The 18,041-nt window shown below is 38.0% G+C and overlaps 2 protein-coding genes across 8 annotated transcripts in view; one reads left to right on the top strand and one right to left on the bottom strand.

The window, feature by feature from the left end:
* MIER3 (MIER family member 3) overlaps positions 1-18,041 on the top strand; it is a 60,760-nt gene that overhangs the window by 26,226 nt on the left and 16,493 nt on the right. For 4 of the 6 annotated variants that reach the window (XM_022597231.3, XM_089908875.1, XM_089908873.1 and 1 more), the window contains exon 13: positions 5-15,320. In XM_022597231.3, coding sequence (XP_022452939.1) covers positions 5-462 — 458 coding nt within the window. In that variant the 3' untranslated portion in view covers positions 463-15,320. The remainder of the gene's footprint in view (positions 1-4; positions 15,321-18,041) is intronic. The other 2 variants (XM_089908871.1, XM_089908872.1) reach the window with 2 other exon arrangements.
* On the bottom strand, positions 8,108-15,378 carry SETD9 (SET domain containing 9). 2 transcript variants are annotated; one of them, XM_022597238.3, is made up of 6 exons: positions 15,013-15,171; positions 13,059-13,426; positions 11,723-11,846; positions 11,385-11,500; positions 10,560-10,665; positions 8,108-8,588 (listed from the first exon to the last, which is right to left on the bottom strand). In XM_022597238.3, the coding sequence occupies exons 1-6, from the start codon at positions 15,108-15,110 to the stop codon at positions 8,501-8,503; spliced, it is 900 nt and encodes a 299-aa protein (XP_022452946.1). In that variant the 5' UTR covers positions 15,111-15,171; the 3' UTR covers positions 8,108-8,500. The 2 variants fall into 2 exon arrangements, with proteins under 2 accessions (XP_022452946.1, XP_089765002.1); XM_089908876.1 differs by lacking the exons at positions 8,108-8,588; positions 10,560-10,665 and having other exon boundaries at positions 10,673-11,500; positions 15,013-15,378.

Below are 18,041 nucleotides of genomic sequence, written 5' to 3'. Positions count from 1 at the left end.
TTAGCTTTGACCAGCGGTGTAGCGACCGTCTGCGATCCAGCGGATGTGAGTTGTTTGGATGATAGCTTTCCTCCACTGGGCAGCACGCCCCGTGGACAAGTCAATCATGTGCCTGTTGGAACAGAGGAGTTACTCACCCTGCCCAGCAATGGGGAAAGTGATTGTTTTAACTTATTTGAGACTGGATTTTATCACTCAGAGCTAAACCCCATGAACATGTGCAGTGAAGAGACGGAAAGACCAGCAAAGAGATTGAAAATGGGCATTGCTGTTCCCGAATCCTTTATGAATGAGGTTTCTGCAAGTAATTTGGGTGTGGACTTTGAAAATCACACACATCATATCACCAGTGCCAAAATGGCCGTGTCTGTGGCTGACTTTGGCAGTCTGTCTGCCAGCGAGACCAATGGTTTCATCAGTGCCCACGCTCTGCATCAGCATGCCGCCCTTCACTCTGAGTGACGTGAGCGAGGGGCCCAGAAACAGTGGGTGTGCAGTACCAGCACCAGGAAAGTATCAGGTTTGCTTAGTCTTTCACTGGAAGTTTGAACTTTTTTCACTATGACATCAGTGATGTCAGTATGTATAGAACTATATCTTGATTTATCAAGAGTATTTTCATTTTCAATCCATAAATGTGGAAATGAACTATGATCAGCAGAGTTGGGGACTAAGATTGAACTCTGTGGTGCAGCTTTAAGCTCTGCTTATCTCTTCCTCATCCCCAGTACCTCTTCCCCACTCCCTTCTTTTTCTATTTTCTGTTCCCCACTGCCCTCACTCCCAATTTTAAAACCTGTAGACAGAGGCCACCAGCTCAAAACCAGCACAGATGTTCTGAACTGAATGGAGTGGCTTCTATTCATGTAAATTCCTTTTGCCGTAATGGATGCAGTGGAATAACAATGTTTACAGGTACCGATCCTGATCCCTGCTCAATGTAGCATTTTTTGGTTTTATTTTCTTAATTAAATAAAAGCAGGGGTAGGTTTCTTTAAACTGCACAAACATGCAAGGATTTTTTTAAAAATGGAAACTTCTCTCATGTTGTTCAACTAGAGCACTTCAGTTTACAAAACAGCAAGTCCATCTTTATGGAAGCCAGCACGAGGAACTGCGTGCAAATTATGAAGACGCTTGCTTGGATCCTGTTTCAGAATTCTAGACCAGGGCTACCTTACACAGAATTGGTCATTTTACTGCCGGAAGATTTCTGTGTAACTTCAGTTATTGGCTAAAAGTTTGGCATTTGAAGGTGTGGTATTTAGATGGGGTTTTGTCCACCATTATCAAGATTGTAATCATAAAAATCATACCAGTCATTGATAATTTAGTTTATCCTGAGGCAGTTGACTTGCAGGGCACAGTCTACAAAGCCTAGGATGTTGCCACTCATTGGTTTACATTTTGGGACACCTCTTAAGTTTTTTTATAGTGGTGCAGTTCAAAGTGTTAATATTTAGGAGGGATTTCTAGATTTTAGACATAAAATGCAGTAGAACCTTGAAGTATATTTAAACTTTTCTGTTTAGCTTGAACAGTTACTGGCAAGAAAAATGTGAGTTCCTATCTGAAATAGAATGGTACGTTACCACTTTAAGTTTTAAAAAGTGATTGACGTTCAGTTGCATCTCAAACTCAGTTTTATTTTTATTCCAAACATTGTGAATGAGAAGCCATTGTCTTAAACTTAGGCCATTTTTGCTGTATAGACATGCATCTTTAAGTTATAAGGTGAATTCAAACAATATGTAATGCAGTATTAGGATGTGATAAGCTTTGCTTTTATAGTTCAGTTAAAACACAGAATTTTACTTTTTTTTTTTTTTTGCACTGTCAATTAAATTTTTCAGTTTCTACTAGTTGTCTTGCTTTGCAGAAACTTAAATGTTTGGCTACATTGCTGATATTTGTAAGTATAAGTCGCTTCAAGGTTGTGCTGATGAATAGATAGAATGTAGTTACCTTAGTAGTGATGGAAAGGGAGGGTATTTATTATACAAACTGTGAACTGCAATGACATCCTTAGTTTTGGATGATGTGTATTCTTTTCTTTGCAGCATTTTAATGAAGATTGCTTTGAAGTGTTTACGCATTAGCACATTTACTATAAAAGTTAGTTTAGCACAGTGGACGAAAAGTAGTTAAATTAATAACTTAAAGTCAGTCTCTAATTTATACATCTAAGGTCTAGCATTCCTGTATGCACACAGTAAATAATGGGTAGCCTGGGTTCTATGTTGCTTTCAGATATTGTTTTCCAAGTTGTCAGCTTCTTATTGCTGTGGTGTTGTGCTAAACTTTGAACCTAATTTCTTTTGTTAAAAATGAATACACCTATAATTTAGTAAGATACTGGCCATAATCTTCCATTGTTATAACTTTAATTTTTACCCTGGGTTTACAGTGGCTGGTCTGTATAAAATAATTTACACAAAGATGACTGAATGCTAATACCAGTTGCACTTAAATGAACATGCCCATTCTCAGTAGCTGATGCAGTAATATATTCAGTTTATCTATGCATTGCTGGGATCTTGATATAAGATGGAAACAGTGTTTCTTATCTGAAGTTTTGATTATCAGCAAGTTGAATGGACACTTTAGTTATTTAAATAAAGATTTTTGACCAAAATCCAGAAATGATATGAGAGAAAAATAATTTCCAGCTAGTTTAATGGATTTTTAAACGCCAATCTGATTTTAGCCTCTTAGAGAGCGCTAACTGGCTGGTAACGTTTACTTTTAATTCCTTGTTAAAATGAGGCAATAATTTGCAAGATTTTTGTATATATATGTAAAGTCTTCATCTCTTTTTAGATCTAATTCAATATTTTCTGACTGCTTCCTCCATGTATAATACCATTTTTGTGCATGCTTGATGTGACATTCATAAATTGTACCACTATGACTTTATTCATGTAAAATAGCTATTTATTGAATTTCCTTTTAAATCTGGATTTACTGGGTTTTTTCCTTTCCGTTTAAGCATCTTAACAGAGAATTTGTTACTGTTTATTAGAAGAATTGCGTTTGAGAGCATGAAAATAACTGATTTGCAGTCATAAGAAGAAACAATAATGCCTTTATTATCAAGTGTTAAGCACAATTCTTATAACAAACTGTGATAAATTCTTTTTTCTTTTTCCTTTGCCATATTATTTTTGTATGAACAAACCAAAAATCCATGGTGAGCAGTTGCAGTGTTGGCTGATGTGTCTTTTATGTACAGGGGGTTTGAAGAGGACAGCGGATTCATTTAGAAGTGAAACTGGTGCTGTGATTATAGCAATACTTTACTTTTGTTAGTTGTACTCCACTTTTTCATGCTAGCTTTTTCAGTGTTTAGTTTTCCTCTTGTCATGGTCAACTGCTGAATTTACTTGAAGGATGTAGAATACTGTTTAAACAATACTAAAGTGTGTACAATTAGGTCAAAGAATTGTGCAATTGTTTCCTTTTTAATTTTTACAATTGAGGGTCATAATATTTGAGAACGTCAGATCGAATAGAGCATAGTGATACTGTTTAATTTAACCAAAGTCTCTAGTGAATACTTCAACTTTGAATGTAAACCAACAAATAAACCTGACCACCAAGGAGATTGTTTGCCCAGAGTTTCAAAGCACATTGTCTACAAATGGAAATCGAAATAATTTATAAAAATATTGACATTACTATGTTTTTTAAAAAGTTCTTAATTTTTTCACTAAAAGGAGGAAACTATTAGTTTTATTGTTAAATATGGTAGATATTAAAACTCCTCTTAGATGACCAGTGATTCCAGTTGTCCCAGTTTGAAATAAGTACGCTGTGAGTATGAGATTGATTAGTGACAATCAGAACAAGTTTTAGTATCAGATGTTCAAGAGGAAGTTGCTATTGTTGCATTGATTTTAATATTTGTACATAAACACTGATTTTTTTGAGCATTATTTTGTATTTGTTGTACTTTAATACCTGGTGTACAGTTCCAGAAATAAAAATCTGGAAATCTTTTTTTTTCTTGGTTCGTGTGAGTATTTGCCACAAATAGATTTTTATTTAATAATTCTTAAGCTATAACACATGGGTAGATATTTAACCACTGTTAAGTTGGTTTTAGATGTAGTAAATAAGATATTTGATAGGTAAGTAATAAAATTGGTAGATAAAATAAGTTTTCTTTAACTCCTCTAAAATAAATTTCCATCTATAATAAAATTCTCGTTATCCCAAAGTGGGGATTGTACGTACTTTTAGTTTCATTCAGGAAGTATTTATTGAATGTCTGTTATGTTTCAAACAAGTTTCTCAGTAACTGTTGTCATTTAGGAAGACATGAAATCTGAAATTTGATCAGATGTTATTATTTGACAATATATTTATAGTAAACTAGTCTTCCTTATCATAATATTCATAGTTTAGTAGACTCTAGAAATATCTTCCCTAAGTCTTCATCTTTTCAAGCTAAATATCTCACCTTAGCCTAATTTCACAAGTCTGTCCCCATATTTCACTTGCTCTGACCAGAGCTTTCTCTCTGTAGTTCCATTCTTAATATGCAGTGATCAGATTGCACATAATGTCCAGATTTTGTACAAGGACAAGAGGAGGATAAAAACCTTGACGTCTCTGCTTCAGTTGCTTATCTAAAACCACATTTCTTCCTTAATGTGCAGGGCTATCTGGTGGACACATACACAGAAGTGCCTTCAAAGGAGGTACAAGGACCAGTGTTTTGAATACAGCCAAGAGGTCAGCCAAACGCCATATAAGAGCATAGCGCTTTAGTCTTTTAGGGGAGGGAGGAGAGCCTTGTGGGAGCAGAATAATCTAGTCACTTGTAGACCTTACCCATTTTGGCCATGATTTCCATCAATGGTATACTTTTTGAGCCAGCTGCTTCTCTGACTTAAAGATTTCATGTCATCTGTAAATTGGGTATTTCATTATACACACTTTCTTTTTTTTTTTTTTTTTTTTTTTTTTTGCGGTACGCGGGCCTCTCACTGTTGTGGCCTCTCCCGTTGCAGAGCACAGACTCCGGACGCGCAGGCTCAGTGGCCATGGCTCACGGGCCCAGCCGCTCCGCGGCACGTGGGATCTTCCCGGACCGAGGCACGAACCCGTGTCCCCTGCATCGGCAGGCGGACTCTCAACCACTGCGCCACCAGGGAAGCCCCACACTTTCATTTTTAACTTAAATTAGTCCCTGAGATATAGCACTGTTTACAGTTTCCCACCCAGGTAAGTGATCTCTGATCTTTATTCTCTTCTCTGTGGCTATCTGGGTTCTCTGACAAAACAGTGCACAGGGCAGTGAAGTCATAGTCCTAGACCAGAAATGCTCACATTTTTCAAGGTTTAATATACTATAGCTGGCATATTCACTTTAGAGAGACACATGCTCTATAGTGTACCTCGATTTTGATGAGATTGTTTTTACACAAAAAGCCAATACTGCCACAAAGTTGTTTCCTGGTGTAGAATTAATAAAAGCATTTCATAAGCATGTCAGAAATGATATGTCATTTATAAACCTTAAAAAATATTCTAGTAAGGAAAAAGTGGTTCTTTAAAAAAAAACCAATGTTTTATTTTTTAAAAATATCTTCACCTCTCCAGTCCAGACCAAGTCATGGTACTGGGTACGCTTTATAGTACCATTGTAAGCATTTTATCAGCAGGAACTATGTTTTATTCTTTGAATCTTCCAGGACCCTTCACATAGTAGGCATTCACTAAATGTTTGATGACTCTTAAGCTGATGGTGACGTTTCTCCCAACTTAAAATAATAAAACTTTTAAGACAAAAGTTAAAATAACAGTATGAAGAACAATCCAGATTAAACAATTAACTTTTTACCATATTTGTTCTCTTTCTATATAATATGCGTTTTTTTCTGACTTATTTATTTATAAATTTATTTTATTTTTATTTATTTTTGGCTGCGTTGGGTCCTTGTTGCAGTGCGTGGGCTTCTCACTGCGGCGGCCTCAGCTGCGGAGCACGGGCTCTAGAGCGCAGGCTCAGCAGCTGTGGCGCACGGGCCCAGCCGCTCCGCGGCATGTGGGATCACCCCGGACCAGGGCTCGAACCCATATCCCCTGCATCGGCAGGGAGACTCCCAACCACTACGCCACCAGGGAAGTCCTCTGACTTATTTTTAAAAAGTCTTTTACATTGCAATACTTCACTCCTAAATACCTAATACGGCCACAGGAGTTAAGTTTCTGTATTTTACATAAAGTTCTGAGTAATAGGATCTTATTATTTATTTATTTATTTGCTGTACGCGGGCCTCTCACTGTTGTGGCCTCTCCCGTTGCGGGGCACAGGCTCCGGACGCGCAGGCTCAGTGGCCATGGCTCACGAGCCCAGCCGCTCCGCGGCATGTGGGATCTTCCCGTACCGGGGCACGAACCCGTGTCCCCTGCATCGGCAGGCAGACTCTCAACCACTGCGCCACCAGGGAAGCCCAATAGGATCTTCTTGATCAAGTGGCTTGGCTTTTTTAACGATATGAGTCCCCCGGCATCTCAGAATCTTGGCGGCACAAATAAAAAACAAATGAGCCTGAGAAAAAGAGATGCTTCCATGGATTTACATGGACATACATGATAAATACTACAGAGAAGAAATGGATGGGGATTTTAGGGGTTGGCGGTTGGGGATTGTAAATTTCCATAGGTTGGTTAGGCAAGGTGACAGGGAATGAGCTGTATGGCTATCTGGGGGGAGGTTTTTGGAGGCAGAGAGAACTAGTGCAAAAGCCCTGAGGTGGGAGTGTGCCCGGCAGGCTCTAGGAGTGGCAAGGAGGCAGGTGTGGCTGGGTGGAGTGAGCAGGACGTGAGATCAGAGGTAATGAAAGACTGGCATTTACTCCAAAGCAGGAGTAATCAAAGAGTTCTGAGCAGAGGCGGGTTAGGATCTGATTTGTGTTTGAAAGAATCCCTCTTGGTGTTCTATTCTGTAAAAGGGGCAGGAATGGAAACAGGGAAGGCAGTTAGGAGGCCACTGAAATTGCAATAAACTGAGAAAAGCTGTTGGTGTAGCAGTGGAGATGGTCAGAATCTGGTTGTATAGGTGCCATGTTAGGATTTGAGGGGCCCAAAAAATAACACCCTCCTCCCTATCCAAGTTTGGAACTGAGGGTTGGATGCAGGAGTCAGGTTGATGGAGATCAAAGTAACTCTTACTAATAAAACTGGAGAATGTGGCTTCAGAGCTGAGGCCAGGTCAGCTCACTAATACTCTACCTCTGAACTAAACTCACTCCTTCACTGGCTGGGCTGACTGACTACAGGCTACTCCCTGTACAGGGCAGAGAGCAGCCCAGAACAGACTCAGCTGGGAGAGTCCACAGAAAAGGAACTAGAGGGGTTTGGGCCATGGGTGCCTAGTTCTTCCCTAAAGATAATCTCAGAAAATCACTCTTTCGCCAGTGGGTGGAGAAAGAGGCAGGAGAATTACTTATGGAAGCTGTCCAAATATGAGAAGTGTGGAATAGGGGAAAGGTGTTCCTCCCACCACCATCTTTTAACTATAATTCCATGCCAAAACAATCTTACACTCTTAAACTGTGTGTGTGTGTGTGTGTGTGTAAATGTTCACATACAGTAAATAGTATGATGACCCCCCATTTTCCCCTTAACCAGCTAAAACAATCTTTTTTTTGTTTCTGTTAAATTTTTTTAAAAAATAAATTTATTTATTTTTGGCTGTGTTGGGTCTTTGTTGCTGCATATGGGCTTTCTCTAGTTGCAGCGAGCCGGGGCTAGTCTTCATTGCAGTGCACGGGCTTCTCATTGTGGTGGCTTCTCTTGTTGTGGAGCATGGGCTCTAGGTGCACGGGCTTCAGTAGTTGTGGCACGTGGGCTCAGTAGTTGTGGCACGTGGGCTCTAGAGCACAGGCTCAGTAGTTGTGGCTCACGGGCTTAGTTGTTCCACGGCACGTGGGATCTTCCCAGACCAGGGCTCGAACCCATGTCCCCTGCACTGGCAGGCAGATTCTTAACCACTGTGTCACCAGGGAAGTCCCTAAAACAATCTTTAAATCACACACACACAAACACACCCCAATTAACTCATGACAACACAACAAATATTTTTGGTTTTAGAATATTCTGGAAAAATTAAGTCTTTATGGAAGTTAGTACACATCAATAGTACAAGAATTGCTGATGACTTGGCTAAAATTTGATAAACCACCACAGAGATAATCAAAATATACAAAAGAAAAGTTGAAACTGTAAGTTCAGACAGTGGGTTTTAATTTAGTAAACTACTGTGTACTTAGGTGAAAACCAATTAACACTGGAATTGCATTACAAATTTGAAATTGTAATGAAGCAAATAGCTTTCATGATGGAACTGAAACACAAATATCAATAAAAACTAAAAAGTTCCCACTCCAATTAGGTTTCAAAATATTTGCTCTGCAGGTGGAACTCAGAGAAACAACAAAAACATTTAGAATTAACTCAATAGCTGAATAGAAAACCTAATTTCATACAGTTAGCTGACAATTGTATAGTAGTTTGAAAAAAGCTCTTCTCCTTGTTTGATGTCCCTGAGTGCGACAAGAATGACACATCGAAGTGGACTGAAAACAAAAAGAAACATAGACAAAATTAGAAGTATTAACAGATACAAGCTCATGTTTTAATACAACCAATATGGATTTTAGAGAATTTTATTCAGATTCCTTACTATCATCTTACTTTATGTATCTCATTTCCATGAGGAAATAGTTCTTATCACTGATGAAGGCATTTTAGAGTATGTTTATTTTGTATTATTTAAAAAGACCACAAGTCAATTGTTTATACAACTGACTACTTCTTTTGAAAATGTTGTTTCTATGTTCAAGCCCTCAAAACTGGTATCACAAAAAGCATTTTAAAATGACATTTATTATAACTTATTATAATCAACACTTAAAAAAATTAATTTGTATCTTTGTATTCTGCAAAGCTGGAAACATTACTTTATAATTTATGGGAATTAAAAAAATACTTTTTATGGACACAAGACATAATGCACACCTTCAATGTTCCTACTCATTTAACTTTTCTTGTACTTGTTGAATAGTAATAATATTATGCCCCAGAGTATAAGGCTAAAAAAACCTCATTGTTAAATACACACACATAGACATGAAAGTTACCAAGGTTTAAGTACAGGGAATAGTCTAAGTTTTAAATATCATTCATCTTCAAAAGACAATTTAATAGGACCTGTACAAAATAAAGTTTGCTAGCAATTGGCAGCTCAGTGAAATGATATAAAGACAATATCTTCCTATAGCATTGTTAATAAAGAACTCTTAGCTCTACAGAATTACTTATATTTAAAAATTGTTACTTGAGTATTCTCGGTACTTTCCACTTAATGATCGATCAGAGAAGAAATGTTACAATAAAAATACAGGGACTTCCCTGGTGGCGCAGTGATTAAGAATCTTCCTGCCAATGCAGGGGACACGGGTTCAACCCCTGGTCCAGGAAGATCCCGCATGCTACGGAGCAACTAAGCCCGTGCACCACAACTACTGAGCCTGTGCTCTAGAGCCCGCGAGCTACAACTGCTGACCCTGCGTGCCAACACTACTGAAGCCTGTGTGCTCCAGGGCCCGCATGCCACAACCACTGAGCCCATGTGCTGCAACTACTGAAGCCCGCACGCCTAGAGCCCGTGCTCTGTAACGAGAAGCCACCGCAATGAGAAGCCCGTGCACTGCAACGAAGAGTAGCCCCTGCTCGCTGCAACTAGAGAAAGCCCATGCGCAACAATGAAGACCCAATGCTGCCCAAAATAAATAACATTATTTAAAAAAATACATATATTCTTATCACTTATATGTGGAATCTAAAAAATACAACAAACCAGTGAATATAACAAAAAAGAAGCAGACAGAGATATAGAGAACAAACTAGTGGTTACTAGGGTCAACATAGGGGCGGGGGAATGAGAGGTACAAAATGCTGGGTGTAAGGCCACAAGGGTGTACTGTACAACATGGGGAATATAGTCAATATTTTGTAATAACTGTACATGGAAAGTAACCTTTAACAATTGTATAAAAAATTAAATTATGGTAAAAACAAAAGCAGATTTAAAAATTCATATCTTCTGAATATTTCCCTTTTTTTGACTAAGTTTCTGAACCTAATAGTGAAGTAGGCAAAAGAAGTAATAGTCTAATTTGGTCCCTTTCTTCAACTGGGTGCTTCCATGTAAAATGGAGAACAGGATCCTTAAAGTAAAATTTATTTGAAGATTTTGTACGTAGGAAAAACAACAGTCACCTGAAACAAACTTTAAGGTTGATAACTTATAAAATACTACACAGAATAAAAGTGGGTAATAATCAGAATAAGCTAAGTTAATGGAAAATTTTAAATTTCAGATAACCTACATTAACACACTAAAGTGTAATGCACATAAAAATCTGTTATAATTTTTCACTAAAAAACTTACCCCAATCTCTATATAGTTTTTTCATAGAAAATATATATATATTTTAGGTACAGCATAAGACAGAAGACAGGAAAAGCTCTTCCAGAAGACTAACCTTTGTTTGTCATAGCTGTACGCAATGTTTGGAAGATACTGCTTCAGTTCTATAGGGAAAACTGCAGGCACATCAAATTCCTGATAACAGACATTAGCTGCTCTGTCTAGGAACAAGTACAGAATTTTTTAGAAACAGAGACATTTTATAAGGTCATGAATTATGTACTGAATTATGGCACTTGATGTATGGTTTTCTAAATTTTCAGAAAATGTTCAAATTAATAATCACTATTATGTTCCAGGCACTGCTAGATTATATATCTATATACATATGTTTGGATGTTTCATTTACTTTTTGAAGATCAGGAAACAGGTTCAGAAAGGGTAAAGGTTAAGTAGAAGAATCAGGCTTCAAATTCATGTCTCCCTAACACCAAAGTCTATGTTAAATGTAGCCAGATGATCAAACTTGTAGGAAAGTTAAGTCCTAGAGAAGGTAGGTAACTCACAAACTTAGCAACAGAAAGAGGATACCAGTCTAGTGTCTAGTGAGTAATCTATAAGGCTCTGTTGAGGCACTGACAAAATAATCTCTAAGTATTAAAAAATATTAAAATAATAATGATCAAAAGGGCAGTTATCAATTGCCTATATTTACTGAAAAATCAGAATAAAAATAGTAAGTTAAAGAATTCCAGTTAATGTATATCATTATCTCCCCGAATTCTCTCTTTGATATCAGCTATTATAAAGTTAGAGTTTACTCAAGGGCTTAGAATAGCTGAAATGTTAACTCAACTGCCTCTGGCACTCAGTCACATGGCAAAGGAGGAGCATTACCACTGCTGTATTTATATCTCACAGCCCCAAGGTACCAACTTACCATTTGAACAATTGTTGACGTACTGTCCTACAGCCAGTGGATTATGAATTTCTGACGTTAGCCATGTACTATCACTCATTTTTAAAGGGCCAAGTTGATCCCTCCCGTTGCAAGATCTGAAACAGGTGAAAGCATTAGCTAAGACATTGTTCCTCTGTATCTTAAAATTGAAAGTTAACCCTAGAATTGAACAGTGAAATTTTTCTTAAAAAACTTTTGTCTAATCAATAGGGCAGCTGCCTAAATGATTTTTCTTTAAAGTACAAACGCTAGTGGTCAGAGTCATTGTGGTGTGGTTCTACCTCCTATAATTAAATTTGAACATGGCACCAACTTACCTGTACACGACTTTTGATATTCCTTTGTCATTTCCATCAATGAGTACCCCATCCAGGCATCTAAAAATAAACGGATTTCCAATGGACTGGAAAAAGATTGGCTCATACTTTTGATATACTGTACCTAGTATACAAGACAAAGACATTATTACAGCAACCTATAAACATCATGATAAGGACCTTTCTCTGGAACATAAACATAACATGGAAGAATTTGTTTTAATTTCTCTGTCTTTTTCTAAAGTTTCACCTCCAGTCTAGACCATCAGATTCTCTTTGGCTACCTTCCCTCATTAAAGAGTGGCCAATAGCAGAAGGAGCACAGAACCAACTTGTCCACACAGCCAAATAAAATATGACTATTTTGGTTAAAAAAATGTGAACACCCCATTTTAGGTTCAGTTTTACAAAGCTGTGTTTTTGTTTTTATTTTTTAAAGTAGAGTGTGATTTGTCATCTATTAAAGAGCCTTTTAAGAAAAGTATTTTTATTAATAGTTAAATAATGTAGATATATACAGGAATAGATGAGTCTGACATTCAGGTTGTTTTTCCTTTTATTGGCAATGAAGGAAAGGAGAAATTAATACTTACAGGGTGCTTCCTATGTTCCAGGCATGTTAATCTATTTATTTTACTATTAATTTGTTTGTTGCTGGCTTGTCCTATTTAGTCTCTATGGAGTTAGGATAGTTGTGTAGGAGGAAACTGAGACTCACTTGCTTAGGGACACAGAATTAAAAAATAGTAGAATGACTTTTTAAAAACATAGGTCTATCTGACAAACATTCACGCATACTTTCCACTACACCAAATAATATGTTTAACAAGTAACATTCTACTTAGCATGCTAGTCAGTGATCTTTTGAAAAGAAGCTTCTTTACTTTTCAAGTTTAGAAATGGCAGGAAGATCTTTATTCAGTGATTTATAGGTTTAAATTTTATCTTTCATGTTTTAACCCATATCATTTTTTACCTTTAATTATTAGTTAGCTAAGCCAAACTGACTTATTCTCTAGTGATTTCTAAGTAATCAGTCTTATCAAAGTAGGCCATACTATAATCTCCTAAATTTAAACATTGATTAGAAAAATTTCCTTAAAAGAAAAATGCATTTATCCCAACAAATACTCCAGGATACTTTCTAATACATGAGATAATTTACAAACAGTTAATTTCCAAATCAGGTTTTAAAAATCTGTGGAAAAAAGAAAAATCTGTGGAAATCAGAGTTTCCAATACAACACTTTACTCCAAGGATTACAGGGATAAGCATTTTGTTGAACTTATATTTTTTTATAAGAAACTCTTGGCCAAGTACTAATTATGTCATTACCAGGATACATAGATACAACCGCGCCTTTTGGTACCAATCCTTTGTTAACGAAGACACCTTTTCCAGCCGAAATCAATGTGCTAGGTGCTCGGGTGACACTGAAACCCAATGTCTTATAAAGAATTTCTTCTGGTGTAAAGGTATTTTGCTGTTGATGTCTGTATTCAAGCTGTTTCACCCCTGGATGCTGAACTGACAGTAGGTCTTGATATTTTGCTTTAACAGGTTCTGGAAACACAGTCAAGATATCTGATTGTTTATTGAAATCATTTACGAATAGAGCCTGGAAAACTTTCAGTAATGTTCCTAGGACCTCTTCATCTGAGATAACTTTGTCTTTGGATTCCTCTGGAACATATCGGAGGGTCCTGAAAATGGGAAAAGTTTCTATTCACTACCCTCAACTGATAAAAGCCAGACTGTCTTGATGTCTTCTGGGTTACTGGCCTGTATGAAGATTATTCTCATGTGTTTGAAGGGCATAAAACTACGAAGTTCAGAAAAGAGTTTTTTAGGTTTAGTTCTAGTTACCTGAATCCCAACAATACCTACACAAGTCAACAACAGCTAATGCTTATGAAAGGCCCATTACATACCAAATTCTGTTGGGTCCTTACATTCATTACCCCATTTTTGCAGACAAGGAAACTCAAGCTTGAAGATGTTAGGGAACTTGCCCATGGTCCGAAAGCGGGTAAATGGGAGAGCCAGAAGCGGAAACAGGGCTCGTTTCCCACTACACCCAAAGCCATTATGTGAATGTTATTACATAATGAGAATCCTCATATTGCAATGGCTCTTTTCACACGCGTGTAGTTTCAAAGACAAATCTAAGTTAACATTATATATTTTGTCACATTCTCTCCCAGGAGTAATTACTTTTTTATTTTTAATTTAATTTTATGTATTTTTTTATACAGCAGGTTATTATCTATTTTATACATACTAGTGTATATATGTCAATCCCAATCTCCCAATTCATCACACCACCACAGTAATTACTTCTTTAATGATCACTTTTTATTTCCGTAAATAGTTTTTAATTATTATTTTTACTTCTTGTTTTACTTGAACCAATTTCCGCCTCACAATTCTAGTAATGATGCAGCTGAATTCACGTTTCCGTAGTATGAAACTCTGGGAAAGCTCTTTGGTTACTAACCAGCCTTCAATGGAGCTCGTTTGCCTATTTAAGTGAGCATTACGTTGACTTCTTCCAGACCACAAGCAGGCCACTTACTAAAGCCGGCAATAACAATGATCCTACGGCCACCCACTCAGCTAGATCCCCTTCTTCAAGCGCTGAATCCGTATTCTAAATCCAATATTCCGACATGCTTTTATTGGTTTTTTGCTCGTTTTTATACATCAGCTACTCCAAGCTGTTATCCTCACAGCCGAGCTGCGCTGTTTTCTCCATACCAACTACGGAGCTGTGAAAATAAACCACGGTTTGGCTTTTCTAAGGAACTTCAAGCTTCTAACTGCCTTGGCGGAGAGAAGTCCACGCACCCTCATGTTGTACAAGTTCTTTTCTTTTTCAAAAGTTCCTATTTTTCCCCCAAACCCAGGCACCCCAGCCCCTGCAGAAGCAAAAGCGAGAACTCCAGCCAAAGCCCGCGGGCGATCGGGTCCTAGCGTACCTCGCCGCGCCAGGGACGACGGGAAATAGGCCTTAGGCCCCGCCCACCTAAAAGCCCCGCGCCCTCTTCAGGCCCCCAGCCCAACTCGGACTCCATCGGACTCCATCAGCCTCCGCCTCGCCCACCTCGGGCGCTGCGCACCTCGGGCCCCGCCCACTCAGGTGCCTGGGTCGTCTTAGGCTCCGCCTGCTTGAGGCGTCGCCCTCCGGAAGCTCCGCCCACCTCGGCCCTCTAACCCAAGTCCCAGCGGTCTAGATGGCGTCGGTGGGTTAGAGGAAAACGGCCCTGGTCGAGCCGCCCAGCCCTCTCACCTCGGGTTGTGGCTTAGGTTCAGCGCGATCCAGGGTACGAAGCGGTACTTGTAACGACGCCATCGCTGCCAGAGGCCGCGCAGCAGGCGGCCCGGCATGGCTGTCCTGTGGTTCCGTGAAGAGGACGGCACTGGGGAGGCGGGTTTTCTCGGGCCCGCCCCGACCCGAGGAGGAGCAGATGCCGCGCCGTCCCTCCCCTTCGCGGTCTCAACACTCAGTGCCGCGCTCGGCGGTGCCGGTACCTCCTGGCCTCCTGTCGCCGTGTCTCCGTGCCTCTGCTTTATTGACCCCAGCTCGCTGAAACAGAGGTGCGTAGAGCTGTAGGAGGGCTCCTTATTCCCTTTTCCTTTCTCCATTCGCTCGTGTATTTTCACACACACGCGCGCACATTTAGGAGAGGATTAATTAGACCACGCTTAGTTGCAGGAGGGGTATACTAGAATAACTCAACCATCTTCAAATCAGCAGGTGTTTATTAAAAAATAAATGTTGATGCCGCTTCCTCAGTCTGGAAAGTCAGCTTTCCTGTTCTTTGCCTGAAAGTGAGGGTAAATCCTAACCTAAAAATCTAAATTGAACTAGTCAGATCTAGTGAAAATTCAGGCAAATTCAAGTAGCCTTAGGACTGATTTGTTGTATTCCAAAAAAGGAATAAAAAGAAAAAAATACCTGTCAAAGTTTCTATTTCACTCTACTATATAGGATAGTTGGCAAACTCTAGAGGCTGTGCTGTCAGGTGTTGTGTTTGGTAAATTGACATCCTCCAGATTTACCTGATTTGCTAAATGGGAGCAATTCAGTTCCAGGATGTGTAACAAATGGCATTCAAAGAGTAACTTTAAGGTCTCCAAACTTAAAAGGAACTAAAAGGAACTAGTTGACTTCTTACCTATAGTAATATACTTATCTTTAAAAACAAAAAAGTAGTTTTTGTATATATTTACAGTGCTTTTAAAATTTTTACCATATAGTTTAATCATCTACAATGTACCTCTGGTACAAAGGACCGTTTTGCCCAGACCTTACTTATTTACTTATTTCTTTACGTTTTTGAGGTATAATTGACATATAATATTAGTTTCAAGTGTGCAACATAATGATGTGATATTTGTATATATTGCAAAATGATCACAATAATCTAGTTAACATCTGTCACCATATATAGAAAATTTTCTTGTCATGAGGACTTTTAAGATGTACTCTCTTAGTGACTTTCAAATGCACAATACAATTTTGTTAACTATAGTTACCATGCTGTACATTACATCCCCATGACTTACTATTTTATAAAAGGAAGTTTGTACCTTTTGACCCCCTTCATGCATTTCCTCCACCCCCCCAACTCCTGGCAGGCACCAGTCTGTTCTCTGTTTCTATGAACTTGTTTTGGTTTTTTTTGATTCCACATATAAGTGAGATTATACGCTATTTGTCTGTCTTTGTCTTATTTCACTTAATAATGCCCTCAGGGTCCATCCATGTTGTTGCAAATAGCAAGATAACGTGTTTTTTTATGGCTGAGTAGTATTCATTGTATATATATATATATACTGCATCTTCTTTATCCATTCATTTATTGATGGGCACTTAGGTTGTTTCCATGTCTTGGCTATTGTAAATAATGCTGCAATGAACGTGAGAGTGCAGATAATCTTTTCAAGACAGTGATTTGGTTTCCTTCAGATACATAACCAGAAGTAGAATTGCTGGATCATATGGTAGTTCTATTTTTAATTTTTTGAGGAACCTTCATACTGTTTTCCATAGTGACTGCACGAATTTACAGTCCCACAAATGGTGTACAAGGGTTCCCTTTTCTCTACATCCTCACCAACACTTGTTTTTTGTTGTCTTTTTGATAATAGCCATTCTGACAGGTGTGAGGTGATATCTATTGTGGTTTTAATTTGCATTTCCCTGGTGATTAGTGATGTTGAGCATCTTTGCATGTACCTGTTGGCTATTTAGGTATCTTCTTTGGAAAATTATCTGTTCAGATCTTGAGGCCATTTTAAAAATCAGGTTGTTTTTCTGCTGTTGATAAGTATGAGTTCTTTATATGTTTTGGACGTTAACCCCTTTTCTTCCATTCAGCAGCTTACCTTTTTATTTTGTTGATAGTTTCCTTCGCTGTACAGAAGCTTTTTAGTTTGATGTAGTCCCACTTATTTATTTTTGCTTTTGTTGCGTTTGCTTTTGGTGTCAGATCCAAAAAATCACTGGCAAGAATGATGTTAAGGAGCTTACTGCCTATATTTTCTTTGAGGAGTTTTATGGTTTCAGGTCTTACATTCAAGTGTTTAACCTATTTTGAGTTATTTTTTGTGTATTGTGTAAGATAGTAGTCCAGTGTCATTCTTTTGCATGTTGGCTGTCCAGTTATCCCAGCAACATTTATTGAAGAGACTGTCCTTTCTCCATTGTATATTCTTCTTTCCTTTCTTGTAAATTAATTGTTGTAAATTTATTTATATGATGGGTTTATTTCTGGGCTCTCTATTCTGTTTTATTGATCTGTGTGTCTGTTTTTATGACAATACCATTCTGTTTTGATTACTATAGCTTTGTAATATAGTTTGATATCAGGGAGTATTTTGCTTCCTGCTATGCTCTTCTTTCTCAATACTTTTTGGCTATTTGGAATCTTTTGTGGTTCCATACAAATTTTAGACTTGTTTGTTTTATTTCTGTGAAAAATGACATTGGGATTTTGATAGGGATTGCATTGAATCTGTAGATTACTTTGGGTCATATGGACATTTTAACAATATTAATTTTTCTAATCAATGATAATTTAATATCTTTCCTATGTTATCTTCAGTTTATTTCATTAATGTCTTACAGTTTTCACTGGACAGGTCTTTCACCTCCTTGGTTATATTTATTCCTAGGTATTTTATTCTTTTTGATGCAGTTGTAAATGGGGTTGTTTTCTTAATTTTTCTTCCTGCTAGTTCTTTATTAGTGTATAGAAATGCAACAGATTTTTCCATGTTGAAATTGTACCCCACAAGTTTACTGAATTTGTT

The sequence above is a fragment of the Delphinapterus leucas genome, chromosome 3, assembly GCF_059928025.1.
Source record: "Delphinapterus leucas isolate spDelLeu-1000000601 "Yukka" chromosome 3, BTC_Dleu_Yukka2, whole genome shotgun sequence".
In the NCBI taxonomy this organism is placed as follows: Eukaryota; Metazoa; Chordata; class Mammalia; order Artiodactyla; family Monodontidae; genus Delphinapterus; species Delphinapterus leucas.
The sequence above is the reverse complement of the archived record's forward strand: the minus strand, read 5'-3'. Positions and strand labels throughout refer to the sequence as shown.

Excerpts from the sequence above, each read along its gene's own strand:
- SETD9 (XM_089908876.1), bottom strand. The coding sequence starts at position 15,368 with ATGGAGAAAGGAAAAGGGAATAAGGAGCCCTCCTACAGCTCTACGCAC. Across the intron at positions 13,427-15,012 it reads AACCTAAGCCACAACCCGAG|GACCCTCCGATATGTTCCAG; the intron begins GTGAGAGGGCTG and ends TCCCATTTTCAG. Across the intron at positions 11,501-11,722 it reads ATATCAAAAGTCGTGTACAG|ATCTTGCAACGGGAGGGATC; the intron begins GTAAGTTGGTGC and ends CACCTGTTTCAG.